Here is a 21789-nt window from a genome sequence, read left to right as displayed (position 1 = left end):
CGGTGGCTGCGCCGGTGGCTGCGCTGGTGTTGGTGGTGGTGGCGCACGAAATTAAAGGAGAAAGGGAGGATTTCCACGCAAAGGATGAGAGAGAATAGGGTGTCGGCTGAGCAGGGCAGCGACGACGATGTAGGTGATGGTTGTGGTTGACTTGGTGGTCGCGGCTGCGCACGCGGTGGCTGCCGTTGGTTCAAGAAAACAAAAATGAGATGAGGAGGGTATAAAACGAACGCAAGAAAATAAAAACGAAAGAGAAGATAGCGACGAGAAGGGAGAGGAGGTGTACCGGCGGTGATGGGAGATTGTGCGACGGCAGTCCGGCGGTGGTGGCGGCTGAGAGTAAGGAACGTGAAGGAGGTTTCACGTGATTGCAGGGGAGAGAATGAGGGTTTTGCTTTTCTTGTTTTCTTATTTTTTTTTTGTTTCACGTGGAAGTAAAGGAGAAGGGAGGAGAGGAGAGTTGTTTTGGGTTTTTGGTTTGGGCTTTGCAATTGGGCTAGAATTAGGAGTTTAGTTTTAGGATTCGAATCCAAAACCGAATAGGATCGTTTTCTAAATTCAATCGATTTTCGTAATTCAAATTCGTTTTAACTTAAAATTCTAAAATCATTTTCGATTTCGTAAATCGTTGAAAATATTAAAATGTAATAAATAAATATACGTCAATTATATATTTATTACTTAAAATTCATAAATTCTATTTAAATATAAATAATGTACGTTAATATATATTAATAAAATTTATAAATTTACGGGGGATTACAACAATGATCCTATCTATGATCCTTTTCATGATAAAGGGAAGTTGGTCTATAAGAAGAGTGAGGTAATTGGAGAAATTTGTGATGATGTGGAGAGTGGTGAAGACTTTGGTTATGAAGATGGAGATTTTGCAGAGACGGGTCAAGGTGGGGAAGATGATAAGGATCTTGACTTCGAAGAAGAAGAAAATGAACGGATTATCAATGAGGAGTTGCAGTTTGAATCGGAGAATAGTGATGATGAATATAAAACAGCTAGGGAGAGAGTGAAGGCTTGTAATAATAATCTTGTTGAACTAGCTCAACAACTTGAAAGAGAAGCATATAAGGGTAAGCTAGGTTCACAACAAGAAGCTGCAGAAATCGGGGAAGGAGAAGGGCCAAGTGTTGGTGGATATGTGAGTGAGTATGAGGAGAGTGATGATGAAATACACACACCGCCTGATAGTTCAGATGAAGATCTGAAAGTGGGTAGAAAAATAAGACCGAGACTTCTTGTTAGCCCTCACACCGATTTCTCACAGTTTAAGTGGAAAGTGGGGCAAAGATTTGCAACACGAGATAGTTTCAGACAGGCTGTGGCTAATTATGCAGCCTTACAGGGGAGGAATGTGACATTTAGAGTTAGCAACAAAAAAAGGCAGCAAAGGTTAGGAGTGAAGTGCGTTGAGAATTGCCCTTTTTATGTGTATGCATCTTGGGAATCTAGAAGGGCAACTTTGATTGTTAAGAGGGTGTTCAGTGAGCATACATGCCATAGAAATATGAAGAAGAATAGACAGTTGAAGGATAGTTGGGTTGCGAAACAATTTGTTGATGTCTTCAAGAGTAGACCACATTGGCCTGCCAAAGAAATTATGGAGTGTATTAGACGAGCATATAAGGTGTTGGTCAAAAGAGATTTCGCTTACAAGGTCAAATATGCAGCTCATAGGTTGTTACATGGTTCTATGCATGACCATTACAACAAAGTTGAGAGTTATGTGGCTGCATTGAAGGCTTGTAGTCTTGGTACGCACTTAGACTTAGTTACCGATGTGACTAAGCAACCATTCCCACCTGTGTTTCAGAGATTGTTTTGTTGTTTTGAAGGTCTGCAAAAAGGATGGAAGGAGGGATGTAGGAAGGTATTGTGTGTAGATGCATGTTTCTTGAAAACATTTTTAGGTGGAGAACTACTTTCTGCTGTTGGGAGAGATGGAAATGATCAAATGTTTCCCGTGGCTTGGGCAGCTGTGGAAGGTGAAAACAACCTTTCATGGGAGTGGTTCTTTGACCAGTTAAAGTCATGTCTTAATCTAGGTGAAGGAGAAGGCATTGCAATCATTTCTGATGAGCATCAGGTAACATCTACCTTCTTTCTATAAATTTATCATCTTCAATTTATCATCTTCACTTTCTTCTATTTTAATTCTTGTATTATGTTTTCTGCTTTTTTTTTGTGTTCCCCACTCAGGCTATTTTAAATGGTGTAAAAAATGTCTTCCCGAAAGCAGAACATATGCATTGTGCTAGACATATCTTTGCCTTGTGGCACAAGACCTACAGAGGGGATGAGATGAAGCTGCAATTTTGGAAAATTGCAAAGGCTTTCAATCTGGCAGACTACAATGACGCCTTAGCTGAATTGGAAGCGATCAACATAGATGCTGCCACTGATTTTAAAGGATACAATCCAAGTTTTTTTTGCAGAGCCTACTTAGATCCAACCATCAGGACAAATGCAATTACTAACAATATGGCAGAAACCTTTAATGGTTATATAATCCAAGCAAGAACAAATCATCTCATCTACATGTTAGAAGACATTAGAGCTGCCCTTATGCAGAGAATGGTTTCCAAAAGGCAGGAAATACAAAAGGCAACGTCTATCCTTTGCCCAAGGATTCAAGCACGGTTGGAAGATGAGAAGCTCAAGGCTGCAAACTGTGATGTTATTCCATCGAGTGATCACCTCTTCAATGTTAATTACTACCTTGATAAGCTGGTGGTTGACTTAGAAGCAAAAACTTGTACATGCCGAAAATGGGATATGGTTGGAATCCCTTGCTGCCATGCTGTTGCTTGTATCTACTTCCAGAATAAAGAAGTTGAGGAGTTTGTTGATGACTACTATAAGAGGGATTCATACTTGAGTGCTTATGCAGGTATGATTTTGTTTTCCAAGTTATGGTTAAGTATGGTTGTGTTCTCTAAGTTAAACATCAAAATTTTATGATTAAGTATGGATATGTATGCATCATTATTATTTTATTAGGTTTGGTTATTTATGATAAATAGCATGTTATGCACAGGCTCCATTCCACCATTGGAGGGAGAAAGGCATTGGCCTAGAATTCAGAGCCACTTAGACCCACCACCCATTAAGATAGGCCCTGGAAGACCTAGAAGAAATAGGATTAAGGATCCTTTTGAAAACCCCAAAAAGCCTGGTTCATTGAACAAAGTTGGTGTGGAGATGACATGTAGTTTGTGTCTTTTCAAAGGGCACAATAAAAGAAGATGTCCAAATAGGGACACAACTATTCCAAGAGAACCGGCTCCAAAAAGACCAAGGAATGATGGCCAACAACCACATTCAAAGGCAACATCAAGTTCAACTACTGTTATTTCTTCTGCACATCCACAAAACAACACATTGTCGGTTCAGTTGCAGGATACACAACCGTCCCAAGCACACCACTCAGCAACTTCCCAACCCAGCCAACTTGGCAAAGGTGGAAGGATGATCAGAGTTGGTAAGGGATCAAGGGGTGGAAGCACCAGTGGCGGAAGAGGGAAAGTAAATGCAAATAGTACTGGAAAAGGGAAAGGGGTTGCAAACACAGCAGGAAGAGGAAGAGGGGGTCTGAATGGAAGTAAAACAGGTCAAGGAAGAGGTAGAGGAAAAGGAAAAAATCAGGTCAGTTCATGAGTCGTGTTGTTTTCATGCATCTGATGTAGTTTTATTAATGTTGTTTTCATGATTATGTTGTTATGCTGATGCTAATCTTTTATGATATCGTATATGATGCAGGTACCAGTTGGTGTTGGAATTTACATCGCAGATGATGGTTCAACACTAACAAATGTAAGGCATTGTTAAAGTTTTTTGTTGTTTTTATGTTAACATTTTTGTTGCTGTTAATTCTTATTGGTCTTATTTTCATGTTACAGCTTCCTACAAAATCTGGTAGACCAAGGGGTAGGCCTAGATTGGTTAACGAGCAACCCATCTTTGCAAGCCAGCCAAGCCAAGCATCCACTCTATGTCAACCAACTCAGTAAATGGATGAAAAATCAACAACTTATCTAACTTTTTGAAACCAAAACATATCAGTTATATTTTGAAATTCACCAGTTCTAACGTCCAAGATTTAACTGGTTTTCAAGTGTTTTTTGCTCGTATATTTAACCTTGGAGAATGCCATTGAGTTTGTTGGAACTTAGATTGTATTTTGACATTTTTTTGGACCTTGTGTTATTTGTTTAATTTGGCACATTCTGTAGCATTATTAGGGGTGAAAAAAACCCGATTCGACTCAACACGATCCCTAGTTTGACTATGGATCATAATTCCAATATAACCCAGTGCTCTTACTATTTAACAGGTGATTAATGTTTATATTATGTAACGTCCCTGTGTTTTGGGGAGGATGATGATGCCAACGACGATAAAGATGATGTAACAAAAAGCTCGAATTAATCACCCAAAGGAACACACCCGGTGGATCCGGTGGATCTAACAGATAGTTGTCTTCGTCTAGTTCGTTTATCGATTAAATATCACATTAAAATATGAGGCATGAAAAAATTAAATTTTAGGCGGAGAATCAATTAAAGAAAATGGAGAAATGCATGAGAAACAAGGGTTATAAAGAGATTTATCAAAGAAATAAATAAGGGGAAATAAATGCATTGTTTTTAAAAATAAAAAAAACTGCCTAATGCAATGTCAATGAGACGTGCCACGTCATACGTGAAACCGGCTACAGCAGGTAACTTACCTGTTAGGTCCATTAAAAGTCAATAGGTGTTAAAGTTTGGATTATTAAAAAATAACTCATAGTTGGGATATACGATTAGTTAATTTTATTTTGTTAACTTTCACTTTATAAAGTATTTGATTCTATTTTCCTAAAAAAAGATATCATTCTATACCTGGGGAATATTTTGTAAAATCTTGCAATGATGCACTCTCTCAGATGGGTTCGAGTTGTTGTGGTGCCCCTGATTGTTTCCTCCTTGGAAATTTCCATTTCCATTCCCATTTCCGTTTCTATTCTTTTTAAAGTTTTCTTGGTTACCCCCAGCATTAAAATCTTTCCTCTTTTCCCCAATTACCACAGTTTTCTTTTCCCTTCTAGACTGCAGACCATAAATATGAGCAGCTCTCCCATACACTATGTCTAAGGAAGTAAAAGTTTCTCCACCTAATCCCAGTTGAATTTCATCCGTCAGCCCTTGCTCAAACCTTTGAGCCTTTAGCTCCTCAGTAGCTACCACCTCAGGTGCAAACCTCGATAAAGCTATAAACTTGCTATAGTATTCAGCAATAGTCATATTCCCCATCCTAAGGTTGATAAACTCCTGCGCTTTCTGCTTTCTCATAACAGGAGGATAAAACTTCCCCCTCAAGGCAACTATGAATGAATCCCAATTGAATCCCTCAGCAGCACTTAGTCTAGTTCCATTTTCCTTCCACCAAAGGTCAGCCTCATCTTTCAGGTAAAGGACATCTTGACTTACTCTCATACTCCCAGGGCAACTTACAGCCTCAAATAGTTTCTCAAACTCCCTAATCCAGTTTTCCAGGAAGGTTGGGTCGGCTTGCCCCTTGTAATACGGTGGCTTAACCTTAGAAAGTCTTTCAAACATTTCCCCTGCAGAGTCGGGGCGCTCAGTTCTCTCCTGGTTTAGCTTTTCCGCCAAGAGGCGAATTGCAGCAGCTAGATCATTGTTGTTGGCCATTCTAGAACGCGACCTGCAATTAGTATATTCTACTTTAGGTTTGAAACGTCACTTACGTTATCCCATACAATTTAATACTTGAATTGACCATAAAGATCGCCTCAACCAAAAATGTTCACATAAATACACATCATTTATGAAGGCACGACAATCGTTTACAAAGGTGCAACAATCATCTACAAGATGCAATCATCATTGAGAAATAATCATACTCAATAATTCACGAAAGACGTTCTCATACTGCACATAAGGCATAACATTTTGAATCATATTGGTCATGAGGGTCTAGATTGGACCCCACTTCCTTTATGTACTCAAATCATTTAACATTATTGTGGCAATTAAATTGATCCACAATTCACATTGAGTATGCAAACAATTAATCCATGTCGTACTATCTAGAGGTTGGAGTATTATGGAATCCTCAAAATAGAATAAAGAAAAATTCCTTGGAAACTTTAACTTTTATTGCTAACTCCATAGAGGTTTATTACATCCTTGAAAATAATAAAGAACATTTCAAACTTCAATAAACTTAAACCTTAAACAGTTGTAGCTTTGCTACTTATTCTTTAAAACATAAAAGAGCTAATTAACTATTTATGACTTCAAAATATTTGTGGCCTCTTGCCTATCCATTGCTCCTGAAACTTGCGGAGTGAAATTTAGATCTCAAGATCATCGAACTCTTCTTCAGGGTCTTCATCGGGGTCTTCCTCAGGGTTTGCATCTTCACCCATGTCTTCATCTTGATTAGGCTCACTTGCCATCTCCTGTTCACTTTCGAACTCTGCATCCGAATCACTAGAGATCTCAATGGTTGGCTCATGAGCCGCTGGGTTAGGATTCTCTGCCTCAACACCTACATTCTCATTCTCCACAGCTACATCATTTTCCTCTAGGTCATTATTTACACTAATTCCCATAGGTTCTTCTGTAACTGAATCCCCAACATGACTCCCTACGATTTTACCGTCTCTAAACCCACTTTCTGCCGCTTCAATAACGGTGGTCAGAATTTCTGAATCATATTTCCATCTACCATCCCAAGTTCCATACTTAGCCAAGTTTGGAGTTCCATTATCAGAATGCATGTCTTTAAACTTTTCCTTGAGTTCTAGGTATGGAAATTTGTTAGGTAAGCAATTAATGATAGTGGCTGCTATGATATCCTTTCTCATTAAGATAGGTTGCCCTTGAACTTTAGCATAATATTCACATCCAAACACAATTTTCTTCACGTAAATATCAGGGGTTTCTATATCAAGTTTCTCGAAGGATCCTATGTTGGTATACTTGGAAAGAAACATTTTATTCCTGAAATAAACAATTCAAGGTCTCACTAACGATTTTCCAGCCAAAACATAAACAAGGTTCAATGATCAATAAGTTTGGTGGAATCAAACAATTCTTTATGCACATGTAAATGTAACACTTAAACAATTAGCACACGCACGTACATAACAATCAATTTCTAATGCTAGCGTTGACTAGCTACTAATGCACATATAATTCTATCTTATATGCCCTTCTTATACTACCCATCTCTCATAAGCTAAAGCATTGGAATAATTTAAATAACAAGGTAAAAGGACGCTAATATAATAAAATTATAACATAGAATAATAACATAAATAAAAATATAAAATAAATAAAGTAAAATAAATTAAGGAAATGCGTAGCGAATAAATTAGAAAATAAAGTTATTAATTCGAAAAAGATTTATATTTTCTAATAACGAATTCTAACTCTTGAAACAACTAAAAAAAATTGAACTTCTTTTAAAAAAAACGTACTCATTTTTTTTTATTTTTTTTTGTTTTTTTTTTTTGAATAATAAATAATAAGAAAAATATAAATGTCGAAAGTATCACTTTAACTTTAATAATAATTTGATTTCGAACTTAAATAAGAAATATTATATACTTTCAAACAGGATAAAAGGAAATCGGCCCCCCAAAAAAAAGTACCAATTTTTGAACACTATAATCCGTAGAAGCTCGATTTTTAAGAAATTGATTTTAAATAATCAGATAGTTAGGCGCCTAAAATTTATTAAAGTAAAACCTTAGCTTCTAGATACCACTTTGTAACACCCCGACAATTCTCTCTTTTCTAAAACAACATTTTAATATAAAACATAGAGAATTATCAAGGCATTATCGCCCGTGTGAAAACGTAACGGCTTATTCAGAATTTTGCAGCGGAAAACATAAAACGAACTTTAAGTTTATAAATAATCGATTACAGGTTTAATCCCAAAAATCATCCAACGAAAATAAGGAAATATAAATAGTACGACAAGTTTAAAGTCCCAATTAACAAACCCAAGTTAACTTAGCAAATCAGAACTAAATACAAGCTCTCTATTCCCGATCCCAATGATGCAACATCTTCAAACCTGCAGATGAACAATGCTTATTGATCCTTAGAGACTGCTCACAAAAGATTGGGTCATCACAGGATCAATAAGGCATAGCCATGATCAACATGCACAAGCAAAAGCACGTAATCAGCAAAGCTGAGTACTACTGTAACGCCCCGACCTCTAAATCACTTATTAAAGCATAATTAGCAGCGGAATTAACCTAATTTGGTCGGGACATTACCTGCCGTAATTCCCTCTTGGAAATTACAAGGCAACATCATACATAAGCCATAAAAACCTCCAAATTAATATAATAATCATTTATATTCCCAAAATACAAGTACATAAATTACTAAAAGTCTTTAAATTAAACTATTATAAACATCAAGCATAAACTAGGTGAAAAATATAAAAGTGAAATTCCTCGCCTCTACGCGTTTCCATCGATTCCCGCAGTACCTAAAACGGAAAACAAAACGGTGAGCCGAAGACTCAGTAACGACTACCCTAGCAACGTAAATTCATTTCAATTCATTTTATTTAATAACACAGGGAGAATAGAATAGGTAAAATATTTAATAAAATATCATATTTAATTCATTCATAAACTTTGCAATTTAACATACTAGTTGTCGGCAAGTACGAACCGTGAAGGAATTCTCCACTGGGCCTGGGCCCTGAGCCTGGGCTCATCATCGTAACATGGGCCTGGGCCCTGAGCCTGGGCTCATAAACCATGGGAGCCTGGGCTCGTAATCCATGGGTGGACAGGTGTCCGTGGTGCATGCATGACCGGTAGATAGGAAGATGGTAGTTTATATACCGCCAGACAAACCAGGTCTTTCACTTTCATTTATCATGTTTTGTATAATTTTACCAAGCCTTGGCTTGTATTTCAGTTCGAAATAACATAACTCATTTAGCTCATAAAACATCGTTTTGATCCTGGGATCAATAAACATATTATTTCTTTCAAAGCATTGCATAAACATAATTTTATGAGAAAACTCAATCAAATCATATTATAATAAACAATTCAAACAAATCATATTTCATCCCACAATCCATAAAACACATCAAAACATTTAATTCTTAAATTCAATCATAACGTCATAATTTCATAATACATTTATAAGGGGATTGCGGGTACTAGCAATAGCCGTTACCTCAACCGTAGTTTTTATACTTCCTGTCTGATGGATCGTCCTTCCTGAGCCCCGAGTCCAATTTCTTTCAAAATATCGAATTATTAAATTAGTAACTAAGACGATAAATAATTTAAAATCAACATTTTATAAATAATAAATTTTAAGTAGTGATGTTATAAATAACGAATTTCGATAAAAATATAATTTCATAAACTTAAAGAAAATATTGTTTTTGATCGAAATTTCAAAAAAATTTAAATTTATAATTCATAAATCAATTCACATGAGAATTATTTAAATTCCATTTTTGATAATTAAAACTAGTAACTTATTTTAGGAAAGTCGATAATTAAACCTGGAAATAGTGAACAATTTATTAGTAAATGAATAATAATTATATCATAAATTTTTTATTAAAATAAGTTACAAGATCTGAAATAGCAAACTAGTTCCTTACCAAAAGCCCAAACTAGAGTGGCCCAATTAACTTGTGGGTTTTAAGGAGAATAAAAACCAAGGACCAAATATTGGTTTTGGTTTTCTGGAAAGGAAAGCACGAGCAAAGGGGATGCAAGCAGAGAAGCACGAAAGAGAGGAGAGGAGAGGAGGGAGGGCGGCTGAGCTGGGCGGCGCAGCCACGCCAACCCGCGCCAGAGGCGACGGTGGAAGGTGATTTGCGGCGGAAGAGCACGAGGGGAGGAGGGAAGACACGAACAGGGGAGAAAACAGGGGAGGGGGCCGAGAAAGGAGAACACGAAAGGGAGGAGGAGAGGAAGGAAGAAGGCGATTGGGCGGTTTGGTGCTGCCGGATTGCGCCGTCTAAGGCGACGGTGGTGGTGGTTATTTCGCGGCGGCAGGATGACGGGAGAGAGGGAGGTTGTGCGTAAAGAAGAGGGGAGACAGGGGATTTGTGGGCTGGGTGGTTCATGGGATGCGGTGGCTGCGCAAACAAGAGGGGATGTGGAGTGTGGTGGCACGGCGGTGCCGGAGGATGAGTGCAGAGGAGAGCAAGGCAGGGGTGGGGTGCGAAAACTGGGAAGTAGGGGAGGTTGAGTGGGGGATTTGGGTCGGGTTCTTGCCGGCGATGAAGGTAGGTGGGATGAGTAATGGTGGTAGGGCGGTGGTGGTCGGCTAACGAAGCCGGGAGGTGGGGCGGTTAATGGTGGCAGTGGTTGTTGGTGGTGACTAATGGTGGTGGGAGATGGTTCGAATCAGAGAAACTGAGAAAATGAAATTGAAATTTGATTTTTGTTTTTTTGGTTGGAATTTAGTTGAAATTGTGTCTGATTTGTAGAGTCAAGTAGAGTGAATGAGAAGGAAAATGGCTTGGAGATCAAGGCATGAATCAAGACTGAATTGAGGGAAGGAGAGGAATGAAGAGTTCACTTCATTCTTGCTGTGTACGTGGAGAGTAAAGAGAAGAAGAAAATTGGCATTTTGGCTTTGTAAGGGCATTTTCGTAATTTCACTTACTTAGGCAAGAATTCAGAAAATTGATCTCTATTTTTAGGAAACTAATTGGAATAGAAAATTTTAGTTAAAACCAAGTTTTAAAATAATTATTTATAAAAAAAAAAATATCGTTTAAAGAAAAATAAATTTAGTTTTCGAATGAGAACGTTCCGAAATTATTAAAAATCCGAAATAAATCACGGAATAATTTAGATTTTTAAAAAGTAGCTTAAGCTTGTAAAATTTAAAATTTAATCATAGAATCTGAAAATTAATAAATCGTGTAATAATATTAAAAATTCAAGCGAAATAAAACTTCGTTAATTAAAATAAAGTTTGAAATTAATATTTAAAACGATTTTAAGCTAAATAAAAAAAAAAAATAATAATAAAAAAAATAATTAAGCATGATTAATCAAATTTAAAAACTTCGGGGTATTACAACTACATACTAAATCAATAATAATCCTAACATGGTTCTATTAAACGAACAACCCTAACATGGTACTAAATAAAACATAAGCAAGGATAATCAAGATATATTGACTTGAAGACTATGTTTGACTGAACTAGACCTTTGTATCATTAACCTTATTTTATTTGAAATAGTCAATGGACTGAGTTGTCTACTAGAAACTTCTTCTTCTTCACTAAGGAAGACGAGGTACGGGCGCGACTCCGTAAACCCCAATGACCTGCGATATCGAGGGACTTTTGAATAAAATAGAACCGGTGATCAATCCGGCCCCAGAAAAAGCCATAGGCGACCCATGACCCCAACTCCTGATTGTCCGACACTTTAGACGTGCACAGTCTAAAGCTATTGCTACTCATGTTCACTTTACATGACTTAACTTTTAATACTTGGTTATGACTCATCAAACATAAATATTATATTCAACAAGTAAACACAACTTCTTTTATCTTTGAATTAAGCAAGTGATCACAGAGATGTCACACAAGACTTATTCCAATTAATTCAACCTTTCCTTTAATACTGATCAACCCCTCTATATGGGTATAAGGTTTCAACTTACTAAACAAGGTCCTCGGCCCTTATAAAGTAGTGAAAAGCTAAAAGGGAACAATAAACAATCAATCTGAATCAATATATATAAATAATAATCTAATGTTCCCAACCAACATGTTCGCATCAATCATCCATACCAACATGCTATAATTCTCATAACGAAATATATATGCTTAACATGTCCATCCAACAATATTAAACATGCACTTCCAACATAACCTAGTTCATCAACAATTTCAACATAACCAAGTTCCTCAATCGTCTCAACATAATGAAGTTCATCAATCATTTCAATATGGTTTCAACAAATCACACACATTCCAAGCACACATGTATGTACGTACCTTGTGTAAACAAACTGATAGGCCACTTTAACGAATTCAAAAATCGCCTATAAAGAATTCTCCGCCTAAAAACAACCAATAAAATCCCCCAATCAATATTCAACAATTTACAGCAATACTAAAGTATTCTAAATACATCCTAAACATATTTTGAACATTTTCCAACCTCGAAACTTAATTAATTAACTTCCTAGAATAGTGATTACTACACTAATGATCACCAATTATCATAAACTCCAATAAAGCATCCCTTTTCAAAATTCCAGCAATATAAAATAGTTTAAAACTTTGCCAAACCATAATTAATATGCTTAAAATCATAAAAACAATAACCTTAATAACTCATAAACATCATACCATGATTTTAAAACTATTAAAACCTTAAAAATTCATGCTTTAATAATTAAAAATCATTATATCAATGTAACTATGTAATCTGAAAATTAAATTATTAATTAAGCATAATGTATAATCTGAAAATCTAACTTAATCATAAAAACTTATAATTTATATTCACGAAACATGAATTAAATTAATAAAACTTCATTAAAACCCTAACTTATTCGTAATTAACAAATCTGAAAATAATTAAATTAATTTCGACAACATATAATCTGAAAATTAGTAATTAAATCATAAAAATCATAAATTTATTCAATCAAAACATAAATTAAATTGATAAAGTATAATTAGAACATTTAATTACTTAGGATTTAAGAAATAACCAAAAAGGGAGGGAGGAAGGGCTGGCCGGAGTTGGTGTAGCGGCGCGGCGGCACAACGGCAAAGGAAGAGTGTCAGAGGTCGCGTGCACCGGTGGCTGCGCCGGTGGCTGCGCTGGTGTTGGTGGTGGTGGCGCACGAAATTAAAGGAGAAAGGGAGGATTTCCACGCAAAGGATGAGAGAGAATAGGGTGTCGGCTGAGCAGGGCAGCGACGACGATGTAGGTGATGGTTGTGGTTGGCTTGGTGGTCGCGGCTGCGCACGCGGTGGCTGCCGTTGGTTCAAGAAAACAAAAATGAGATGAGGAGGGTATAAAACGAACGCAAGAAAATAAAAACGAAAGAGAAGATAGCGACGAGAAGGGAGAGGAGGTGTACCGGCGGTGATGGGAGATTGTGCGACGGCAGTCCGGCGGTGGTGGCGGCTGAGAGTAAGGAACGTGAAGGAGGTTTCACGTGATTGCAGGGGAGAGAATGAGGGTTTTGCTTTTCTTGTTTTCTTATTTTTTTTTTGTTTCACGTGGAAGTAAAGGAGAAGGGAGGAGAGGAGAGTTGTTTTGGGTTTTTGGTTTGGGCTTTGCAATTGGGCTAGAATTAGGAGTTTAGTTTTAGGATTCGAATCCAAAACCGAATAGGATCGTTTTCTAAATTCAATCGATTTTCGTAATTCAAATTCGTTTTAACTTAAAATTCTAAAATCATTTTCGATTTCGTAAATCGTTGAAAATATTAAAATGTAATAAATAAATATACGTCAATTATATATTTATTACTTAAAATTCATAAATTCTATTTAAATATAAATAATGTACGTTAATATATATTAATAAAATTTATAAATTTACGGGGGATTACAACAATGATCCTATCTATGATCCTTTTCATGATAAAGGGAAGTTGGTCTATAAGAAGAGTGAGGTAATTGGAGAAATTTGTGATGATGTGGAGAGTGGTGAAGACTTTGGTTATGAAGATGGAGATTTTGCAGAGACGGGTCAAGGTGGGGAAGATGATAAGGATCTTGACTTCGAAGAAGAAGAAAATGAACGGATTATCAATGAGGAGTTGCAGTTTGAATCGGAGAATAGTGATGATGAATATAAAACAGCTAGGGAGAGAGTGAAGGCTTGTAATAATAATCTTGTTGAACTAGCTCAACAACTTGAAAGAGAAGCATATAAGGGTAAGCTAGGTTCACAACAAGAAGCTGCAGAAATCGGGGAAGGAGAAGGGCCAAGTGTTGGTGGATATGTGAGTGAGTATGAGGAGAGTGATGATGAAATACACACACCGCCTGATAGTTCAGATGAAGATCTGAAAGTGGGTAGAAAAATAAGACCGAGACTTCTTGTTAGCCCTCACACCGATTTCTCACAGTTTAAGTGGAAAGTGGGGCAAAGATTTGCAACACGAGATAGTTTCAGACAGGCTGTGGCTAATTATGCAGTCTTACAGGGGAGGAATGTGACATTTAGAGTTAGCAACAAAAAAAGGCAGCAAAGGTTAGGAGTGAAGTGCGTTGAGAATTGCCCTTTTTATGTGTATGCATCTTGGGAATCTAGAAGGGCAACTTTGATTGTTAAGAGGGTGTTCAGTGAGCATACATGCCATAGAAATATGAAGAAGAATAGACAGTTGAAGGATAGTTGGGTTGCGAAACAATTTGTTGATGTCTTCAAGAGTAGACCACATTGGCCTGCCAAAGAAATTATGGAGTGTATTAGACGAGCATATAAGGTGTTGGTCAAAAGAGATTTCGCTTACAAGGTCAAATATGCAGCTCATAGGTTGTTACATGGTTCTATGCATGACCATTACAACAAAGTTGAGAGTTATGTGGCTGCATTGAAGGCTTGTAGTCTTGGTACGCACTTAGACTTAGTTACCGATGTGACTAAGCAACCATTCCCACCTGTGTTTCAGAGATTGTTTTGTTGTTTTGAAGGTCTGCAAAAAGGATGGAAGGAGGGATGTAGGAAGGTATTGTGTGTAGATGCATGTTTCTTGAAAACATTTTTAGGTGGAGAACTACTTTCTGCTGTTGGGAGAGATGGAAATGATCAAATGTTTCCCGTGGCTTGGGCAGCTGTGGAAGGTGAAAACAACCTTTCATGGGAGTGGTTCTTTGACCAGTTAAAGTCATGTCTTAATCTAGGTGAAGGAGAAGGCATTGCAATCATTTCTGATGAGCATCAGGTAACATCTACCTTCTTTCTATAAATTTATCATCTTCAATTTATCATCTTCACTTTCTTCTATTTTAATTCTTGTATTATGTTTTCTGCTTTTTTTTTGTGTTCCCCACTCAGGCTATTTTAAATGGTGTAAAAAATGTCTTCCCGAAAGCAGAACATATGCATTGTGCTAGACATATCTTTGCCTTGTGGCACAAGACCTACAGAGGGGATGAGATGAAGCTGCAATTTTGGAAAATTGCAAAGGCTTTCAATCTGGCAGACTACAATGACGCCTTAGCTGAATTGGAAGCGATCAACATAGATGCTGCCACTGATTTTAAAGGATACAATCCAAGTTTTTTTTGCAGAGCCTACTTAGATCCAACCATCAGGACAAATGCAATTACTAACAATATGGCAGAAACCTTTAATGGTTATATAATCCAAGCAAGAACAAATCATCTCATCTACATGTTAGAAGACATTAGAGCTGCCCTTATGCAGAGAATGGTTTCCAAAAGGCAGGAAATACAAAAGGCAACGTCTATCCTTTGCCCAAGGATTCAAGCACGGTTGGAAGATGAGAAGCTCAAGGCTGCAAACTGTGATGTTATTCCATCGAGTGATCACCTCTTCAATGTTAATTACTACCTTGATAAGCTGGTGGTTGACTTAGAAGCAAAAACTTGTACATGCCGAAAATGGGATATGGTTGGAATCCCTTGCTGCCATGCTGTTGCTTGTATCTACTTCCAGAATAAAGAAGCTGAGGAGTTTGTTGATGACTACTATAAGAGGGATTCATACTTGAGTGCTTATGCAGGTATGATTTTGTTTTCCAAGTTATGGTTAAGTATGGTTGTGTTCTCTAAGTTAAACATCAAAATTTTATGATTAAGTATGGATATGTATGCATCATTATTATTTTATTAGGTTTGGTTATTTATGATAAATAGCATGTTATGCACAGGCTCCATTCCACCATTGGAGGGAGAAAGGCATTGGCCTAGAATTCAGAGCCACTTAGACCCACCACCCATTAAGATAGGCCCTGGAAGACCTAGAAGAAATAGGATTAAGGATCCTTTTGAAAACCCCAAAAAGCCTGGTTCATTGAACAAAGTTGGTGTGGAGATGACATGTAGTTTGTGTCTTTTCAAAGGGCACAATAAAAGAAGATGTCCAAATAGGGACACAACTATTCCAAGAGAACCGGCTCCAAAAAGACCAAGGAATGATGGCCAACAACCACATTCAAAGGCAACATCAAGTTCAACTACTGTTATTTCTTCTGCACATCCACAAAACAACACATTGTCGGTTCAGTTGCAGGATACACAACCGTCCCAAGCACACCACTCAGCAACTTCCCAACCCAGCCAACTTGGCAAAGGTGGAAGGATGATCAGAGTTGGTAAGGGATCAAGGGGTGGAAGCACCAGTGGCGGAAGAGGGAAAGTAAATGCAAATAGTACTGGAAAAGGGAAAGGGGTTGCAAACACAGCAGGAAGAGGAAGAGGGGGTCTGAATGGAAGTAAAACAGGTCAAGGAAGAGGTAGAGGAAAAGGAAAAAATCAGGTCAGTTCATGAGTCGTGTTGTTTTCATGCATCTGATGTAGTTTTATTAATGTTGTTTTCATGATTATGTTGTTATGCTGATGCTAATCTTTTATGATATCGTATATGATGCAGGTACCAGTTGGTGTTGGAATTTACATCGCAGATGATGGTTCAACACTAACAAATGTAAGGCATTGTTAAAGTTTTTTGTTGTTTTTATGTTAACATTTTTGTTGCTGTTAATTCTTATTGGTCTTATTTTCATGTTACAGCTTCCTACAAAATCTGGTAGACCAAGGGGTAGGCCTAGATTGGTTAACGAGCAACCCATCTTTGCAAGCCAGCCAAGCCAAGCATCCACTCTATGTCAACCAACTCAGTAAATGGATGAAAAATCAACAACTTATCTAACTTTTTGAAACCAAAACATATCAGTTATATTTTGAAATTCACCAGTTCTAACGTCCAAGATTTAACTGGTTTTCAAGTGTTTTTTGCTCGTATATTTAACCTTGGAGAATGCCATTGAGTTTGTTGGAACTTAGATTGTATTTTGACATTTTTTTGGACCTTGTGTTATTTGTTTAATTTGGCACATTCTGTAGCATTATTAGGGGTGAAAAAAACCCGATTCGACTCAACACGATCCCTAGTTTGACTATGGATCATAATTCCAATATAACCCAGTGCTCTTACTATTTAACAGGTGATTAATGTTTATATTATGTAACGTCCCTGTGTTTTGGGGAGGATGATGATGCCAACGACGATAAAGATGATGTAACAAAAAGCTCGAATTAATCACCCAAAGGAACACACCCGGTGGATCCGGTGGATCTAACAGATAGTTGTCTTCGTCTAGTTCGTTTATCGATTAAATATCACATTAAAATATGAGGCATGAAAAAATTAAATTTTAGGCGGAGAATCAATTAAAGAAAATGGAGAAATGCATGAGAAACAAGGGTTATAAAGAGATTTATCAAAGAAATAAATAAGGGGAAATAAATGCATTGTTTTTAAAAATAAAAAAAACTGCCTAATGCAATGTCAATGAGACGTGCCATGTCATACGTGAAACCGGCTACAGCAGGTAACTTACCTGCTAGGTCCATTAAAAGTCAATAGGTGTTAAAGTTTGGATTATTAAAAAATAACTCATAGTTGGGATATACGATTAGTTAATTTTATTTTGTTAACTTTCACTTTATAAAGTATTTGATTCTATTTTCCTAAAAAAAGATATCATTCTATACCTGGGGAATATTTTGTAAAATCTTTTCTATATTTGTTAACAAATAACCAATGTGCTTATCTTTTTATAAAAAATTAGTCCATTATATGGAGTACGTAGTAGGATATTTATAAAAAAAAGTTTACAGTAAACTACCGATTTGTACTTACATAATATATTAGAATACAAATAAATTAGAAAATCAATACAATATGTATAGAGTGTATAAAAAAAGTTACTGTAGTACTCTATAAAAAAAAAAGTATTTGACTCTATAATTATTTTGTTAACTTGCAACTCATAAATATATTTGATTATATTTTCCTAAAAAAAAAGCATTCTACACATGGGAATTATTTTGTAAATTATATTTTCTATAATCTTGTAACAAATATGACAAATATAAGATTATCTTTTTATAAAAAAATAATCCATTATATGGAATACATAGCAGGATTTTTATAAAAACTAAAAAGTAGTCTACTGATATTGGATAATTATAATACAAATAAATTTGAAAATCAATCAAGTATATGTGATTAAGAGTGTATAATTTTTTTTTACTATAGTACTCTGTAATAGTATCAATTTTTGTTTAGAAATTATGTCATATACTGGATGCGGTTAATTATAACGAATGTTTACCTTTGATCATTTATTATTTGTAATTCAATGAATCATTGCATGCATTTTCTGATAACCGATATAGAAAATCTTATAATAGTTGAACATGTACTATCAATTATATTATTATAATATTATCATCTTTCTAAGAATTAGTGTCATATAATGAATACGGATATGAATAACAAACTTGAACTCTAAGGTTGTCTTAAATATTTTATATGCCCAATTTCAATTAACAAAATGAAACCCCTACCCATATTTTTTTTATGACGGGTCCTAGCCTATACTTAATCTTAAATACCAAATATTTTTTTTCCACATTCACATTATTGTAATATTTTTTCCATATATTTAAAAGTTAGTTGAAAGGAAAAGTGGATTATTATCGAATATAGTGATGTTATATTGTCAATGGGGCAGGTTTTTTGGGAGATCCCGTGCATCCGCCCCAAATGGATTATTTGTCGAAAGTAGTGACGGGGACGAGGATAAATTTTAGATTGGACATGCACGTGTTGCTAATCCTGCATCTAATTGATTATGAATATATATAAAAAACGTTACTACTAACTTACATATGTTTTATTTATTTACTCAATTACTCTAATCAGACAAACGGATTGTCAAAAACTCTAGAATAAGTTTTAAGATTCAAAACTATATATCTTACCAAAATAAAAATACACTGAGTCAAGGAGTGGGTTATTTTAGGCCGGGGTACTGGATACACCGGAGGGGGAGTCATGAAGCAGGGATAAATTTTATTGTGTACCTCTCGAGACGGGAATTGAGAGTAATGAGTATCGTTCCTATCGTGGATGAGTGTTCAGGCCTCGCCTCGCCTCAAAGTCATCTCTAACTGAATAAATTAAATGGTGTAGTTAGGTGTTAAGTGGTCGGGTAATAAAGTTAATGGGGCGACTGTGCAAGTATTAACTGGGTATTACTGTCGAGTGAATGGTGGAGAAATCATTAAGTTTATTCTTGATACAAGAGGTGAATGAGAGAGAAAATAAATTTATTTATGTACCCTTATTTGTTTTAATAAATATGACACCGTATAGGAAATAACAAATTTATCCATCGTTAATTATAATTTGGAGGATATCTATAAGCTTTATTTTGATGATAATTTCTACCATATTTCATATAATTTTATGTTTATATTATAAATCGTGCATCGCACGGGTGTTATACTAGTATATTATACTAAAAGAGAGGAAATCAATGTGGTGATGACAAATGTCACTCATGGATTCGCCTCTCTTTTAATATAATAAATAATTAAATATATAATATAAATAATCAATTAATAGAATATATGTAAATATAGAGAATATATGTAAATATTCTAGAAAATCAATTATTAATCCTTATAAATTATTTGTTTACATTAAATAATTATTCTTTCTATTTACACATTAGTTAATCAAATCAATGTGATCTCATGAATCTATATGCTATAATAATACTCTTACAAGATACGTAGTATATAACTTATCCAAAAACAAAATGATATAATTATGTTAAGTTCAACGATTATTTATATTTCTTATCCTAATATAAGAACTATGGTTTTGGATCCTCTATAGTTTTAAAATAACTCTACGAGGTAGAGTTTGAGCATATCTACCACTGAATAAAAAAAATCAATGTTTCATATATTATCTTTCAAAAATTCCCCCTATTTTTTCTCATCAATATGAGCCATTGATTTTAAAATGTATTGTTTATATACAACTTTACATCGTAGAGTTTTATTAAAACTCTAGAGGATCCAGACTCAAGAACTATATACTTGAACTATTATGTTAGTGAAGAACTATTATACTATACTAAAGTTAAGATAAGTATATGGAGTTTAAGATCGTTTATACATTATAGATATAAAACGTGAAAGAATCTATTTGATATATGGGTAAGTAACTTATTATATGAAGGTTGTAAAACAAATAAGTATAAGATGTATAACAAATAAATATACAATGTGGATGTCTTATAAAAATGTAGAATACACTTTTAATTTTACAAATAAAATCTCGATACGGAGTATTTATTTTGTTTGAGTCAATATGTAAAAATTATTATGCACCTAATTTATGTCGTTATTTTTTTATCTCTCTATTGCATTGTATGGAATATTTATTTTATTTGAGACAATTTGTGCAAATTATTATGCACCAGTTTTGTCATTATTGTTTATGTACAACTGATATATGATATTAATATTACTATAATAGGTCTTTATTAAATTCGACTCAATATCACAATATTCACAACCATACGACAATGATTTGTCCAACATATTAATACCGATGACTCTATACTAAAATTCAAAACTCTCTTACCAAAAGAAAATGTTTAGCCTAGAAGTGAGTTAATTTGAGGTGGATTTGGAACACGAATGGGTGATGGAGCGGAGATAAATTTATTTTTTACCCCATGAGAAGGGGATTGGGAGGAGTGGGGGTGTTTTTATAATTGTGGGTGGCGGGGATAAAAATGAGCATTTTAGGCGGTAGGAGTTTGGAGGCCACGCCCCGCCTCAAACTCATATATAACTGAATAACGTAAATGGTTGGAGTAAGTGTTAGGTGGTCGGGTAATGAAGTATAAGGGCAAGTATTAAGTGAGTATTACTATAGAAGTTAAGGTTGGATGATAAGAACTTTATGCTTGCCACAAGTCATGAATGGGGATGAAATAGTTTAGTTTAGATGCCTTTTTTGTTTTTAAAAAATAAATAAATAAGACATCGAGTGAAGCAATAACACATATATCCATCATTAATTTTAATTAGGAGAATACACATATATAAGCTCTATTTTGATAATAATGGTCTATCATAACAATTTAGATTTCATATAAATTTATATTTAGATTATAAATCGTGCATCGCACGGGTATTATACTAGTTATTAGCTATGGAAATCGGAAGACCACATATACTAGATCTAGAGATAACTATTGAGCCCAAATAAAGGGGTTCCCATATTTAACTATTGAGGCCAATAATGTGGAAATCAGAAGACCAATAATGTACTCCGTATTAATTTGCTCCCAAACGTGAAAATAGTGTTTATTTTTCTTGGTTCTACTGCGAGGAGTTCCCATCGTTTTTGGTGAGTGGACTAATCTCCCGCGGGAGTTTATATGGGTACCTCAATAGGCATCATCTCTCTAGTTGGTGTTTTTTCCATATCCGAGTTCGAACCCGAGACTTTGATTAAGAAGCAAGAGATCCTTAACCACTCATACCAACTTCAATTGGTAAATGGTGTTGATATTGAATGACCTATTGTATACTCAGAAATGAGTTGGACGCACCAGGGTGGTGGACCTATGAAGGTCCCATTATTTTGAAAAATCACAAAAGATATTCCGTATCGATGATTCCAAATAATATTGAATAGAGA

The 21789-nt window shown here is 35.5% G+C and overlaps 3 protein-coding genes across 4 annotated transcripts; 2 read left to right on the top strand and 1 right to left on the bottom strand.

Moving 5' to 3' along the window:
* The first annotated feature begins 369 nt into the window (after nt 1-369).
* Nucleotides 370-4306, top strand: LOC130462003 (uncharacterized). Its single transcript, XM_056830329.1, has 5 exons — nt 370-2104; nt 2218-2908; nt 3056-3663; nt 3778-3831; nt 3918-4306. The coding sequence occupies exons 1-5, from the start codon at nt 1526-1528 to the stop codon at nt 4026-4028; spliced, it is 2043 nt and encodes a 680-aa protein (XP_056686307.1). The 5' UTR covers nt 370-1525; the 3' UTR covers nt 4029-4306.
* A 1885-nt stretch (nt 4307-6191) lies between these two features.
* LOC130461898 (uncharacterized) lies at nt 6192-13292 on the bottom strand. Of its 2 annotated transcripts, none has more exons than XM_056830179.1 (4): nt 13154-13292; nt 12779-13046; nt 12054-12118; nt 6192-7028 (listed from the first exon to the last, which is right to left on the bottom strand). In XM_056830179.1, the coding sequence occupies exon 4, from the start codon at nt 7019-7021 to the stop codon at nt 6377-6379; it is 645 nt and encodes a 214-aa protein (XP_056686157.1). In that variant the 5' UTR covers nt 7022-7028; nt 12054-12118; nt 12779-13046; nt 13154-13292; the 3' UTR covers nt 6192-6376. The 2 variants fall into 2 exon arrangements, 1 of the variants encoding a protein (XP_056686157.1); XR_008921903.1 differs by lacking the exon at nt 6192-7028 and adding exons at nt 8250-8538; nt 9246-9309 and having other exon boundaries at nt 12779-13246.
* Nucleotides 13293-13671: 379 nt separating this feature from the next.
* Nucleotides 13672-17173, top strand: LOC130461897 (uncharacterized). The gene is made up of 5 exons (XM_056830178.1): nt 13672-14971; nt 15085-15775; nt 15923-16530; nt 16645-16698; nt 16785-17173. Exons 1-5 carry the CDS (start codon nt 14393-14395, stop codon nt 16893-16895), a joined length of 2043 nt encoding a protein of 680 aa, XP_056686156.1. The 5' UTR covers nt 13672-14392; the 3' UTR covers nt 16896-17173.
* Nucleotides 17174-21789: the final 4616 nt, after the last annotated feature.

The sequence above is a fragment of the Spinacia oleracea genome, chromosome 5 (genome assembly GCF_020520425.1).
Source record: "Spinacia oleracea cultivar Varoflay chromosome 5, BTI_SOV_V1, whole genome shotgun sequence".
NCBI lineage: Eukaryota > Viridiplantae > Streptophyta > Magnoliopsida > Caryophyllales > Amaranthaceae > Spinacia > Spinacia oleracea.
The sequence above is the reverse complement of the archived record's forward strand: the minus strand, read 5'-3'. Positions and strand labels throughout refer to the sequence as shown.

Coding starts and splice junctions, on each gene's coding strand:
- LOC130462003 (XM_056830329.1), top strand. CDS start 1,526: ATGAAGAAGAATAGACAGTTGAAGGATAGTTGGGTTGCGAAACAATTT. Junction 2,909..3,055: donor ATACTTGAGTGCTTATGCAG/GTATGATTTTGT, acceptor TGTTATGCACAG/GCTCCATTCCACCATTGGAG. Junction 3,664..3,777: donor GAGGAAAAGGAAAAAATCAG/GTCAGTTCATGA, acceptor TATATGATGCAG/GTACCAGTTGGTGTTGGAAT.
- LOC130461898 (XM_056830179.1), bottom strand. CDS start 7,021: ATGTTTCTTTCCAAGTATACCAACATAGGATCCTTCGAGAAACTTGAT.
- LOC130461897 (XM_056830178.1), top strand. CDS start 14,393: ATGAAGAAGAATAGACAGTTGAAGGATAGTTGGGTTGCGAAACAATTT. Junction 14,972..15,084: donor TCATTTCTGATGAGCATCAG/GTAACATCTACC, acceptor TTCCCCACTCAG/GCTATTTTAAATGGTGTAAA. Junction 15,776..15,922: donor ATACTTGAGTGCTTATGCAG/GTATGATTTTGT, acceptor TGTTATGCACAG/GCTCCATTCCACCATTGGAG.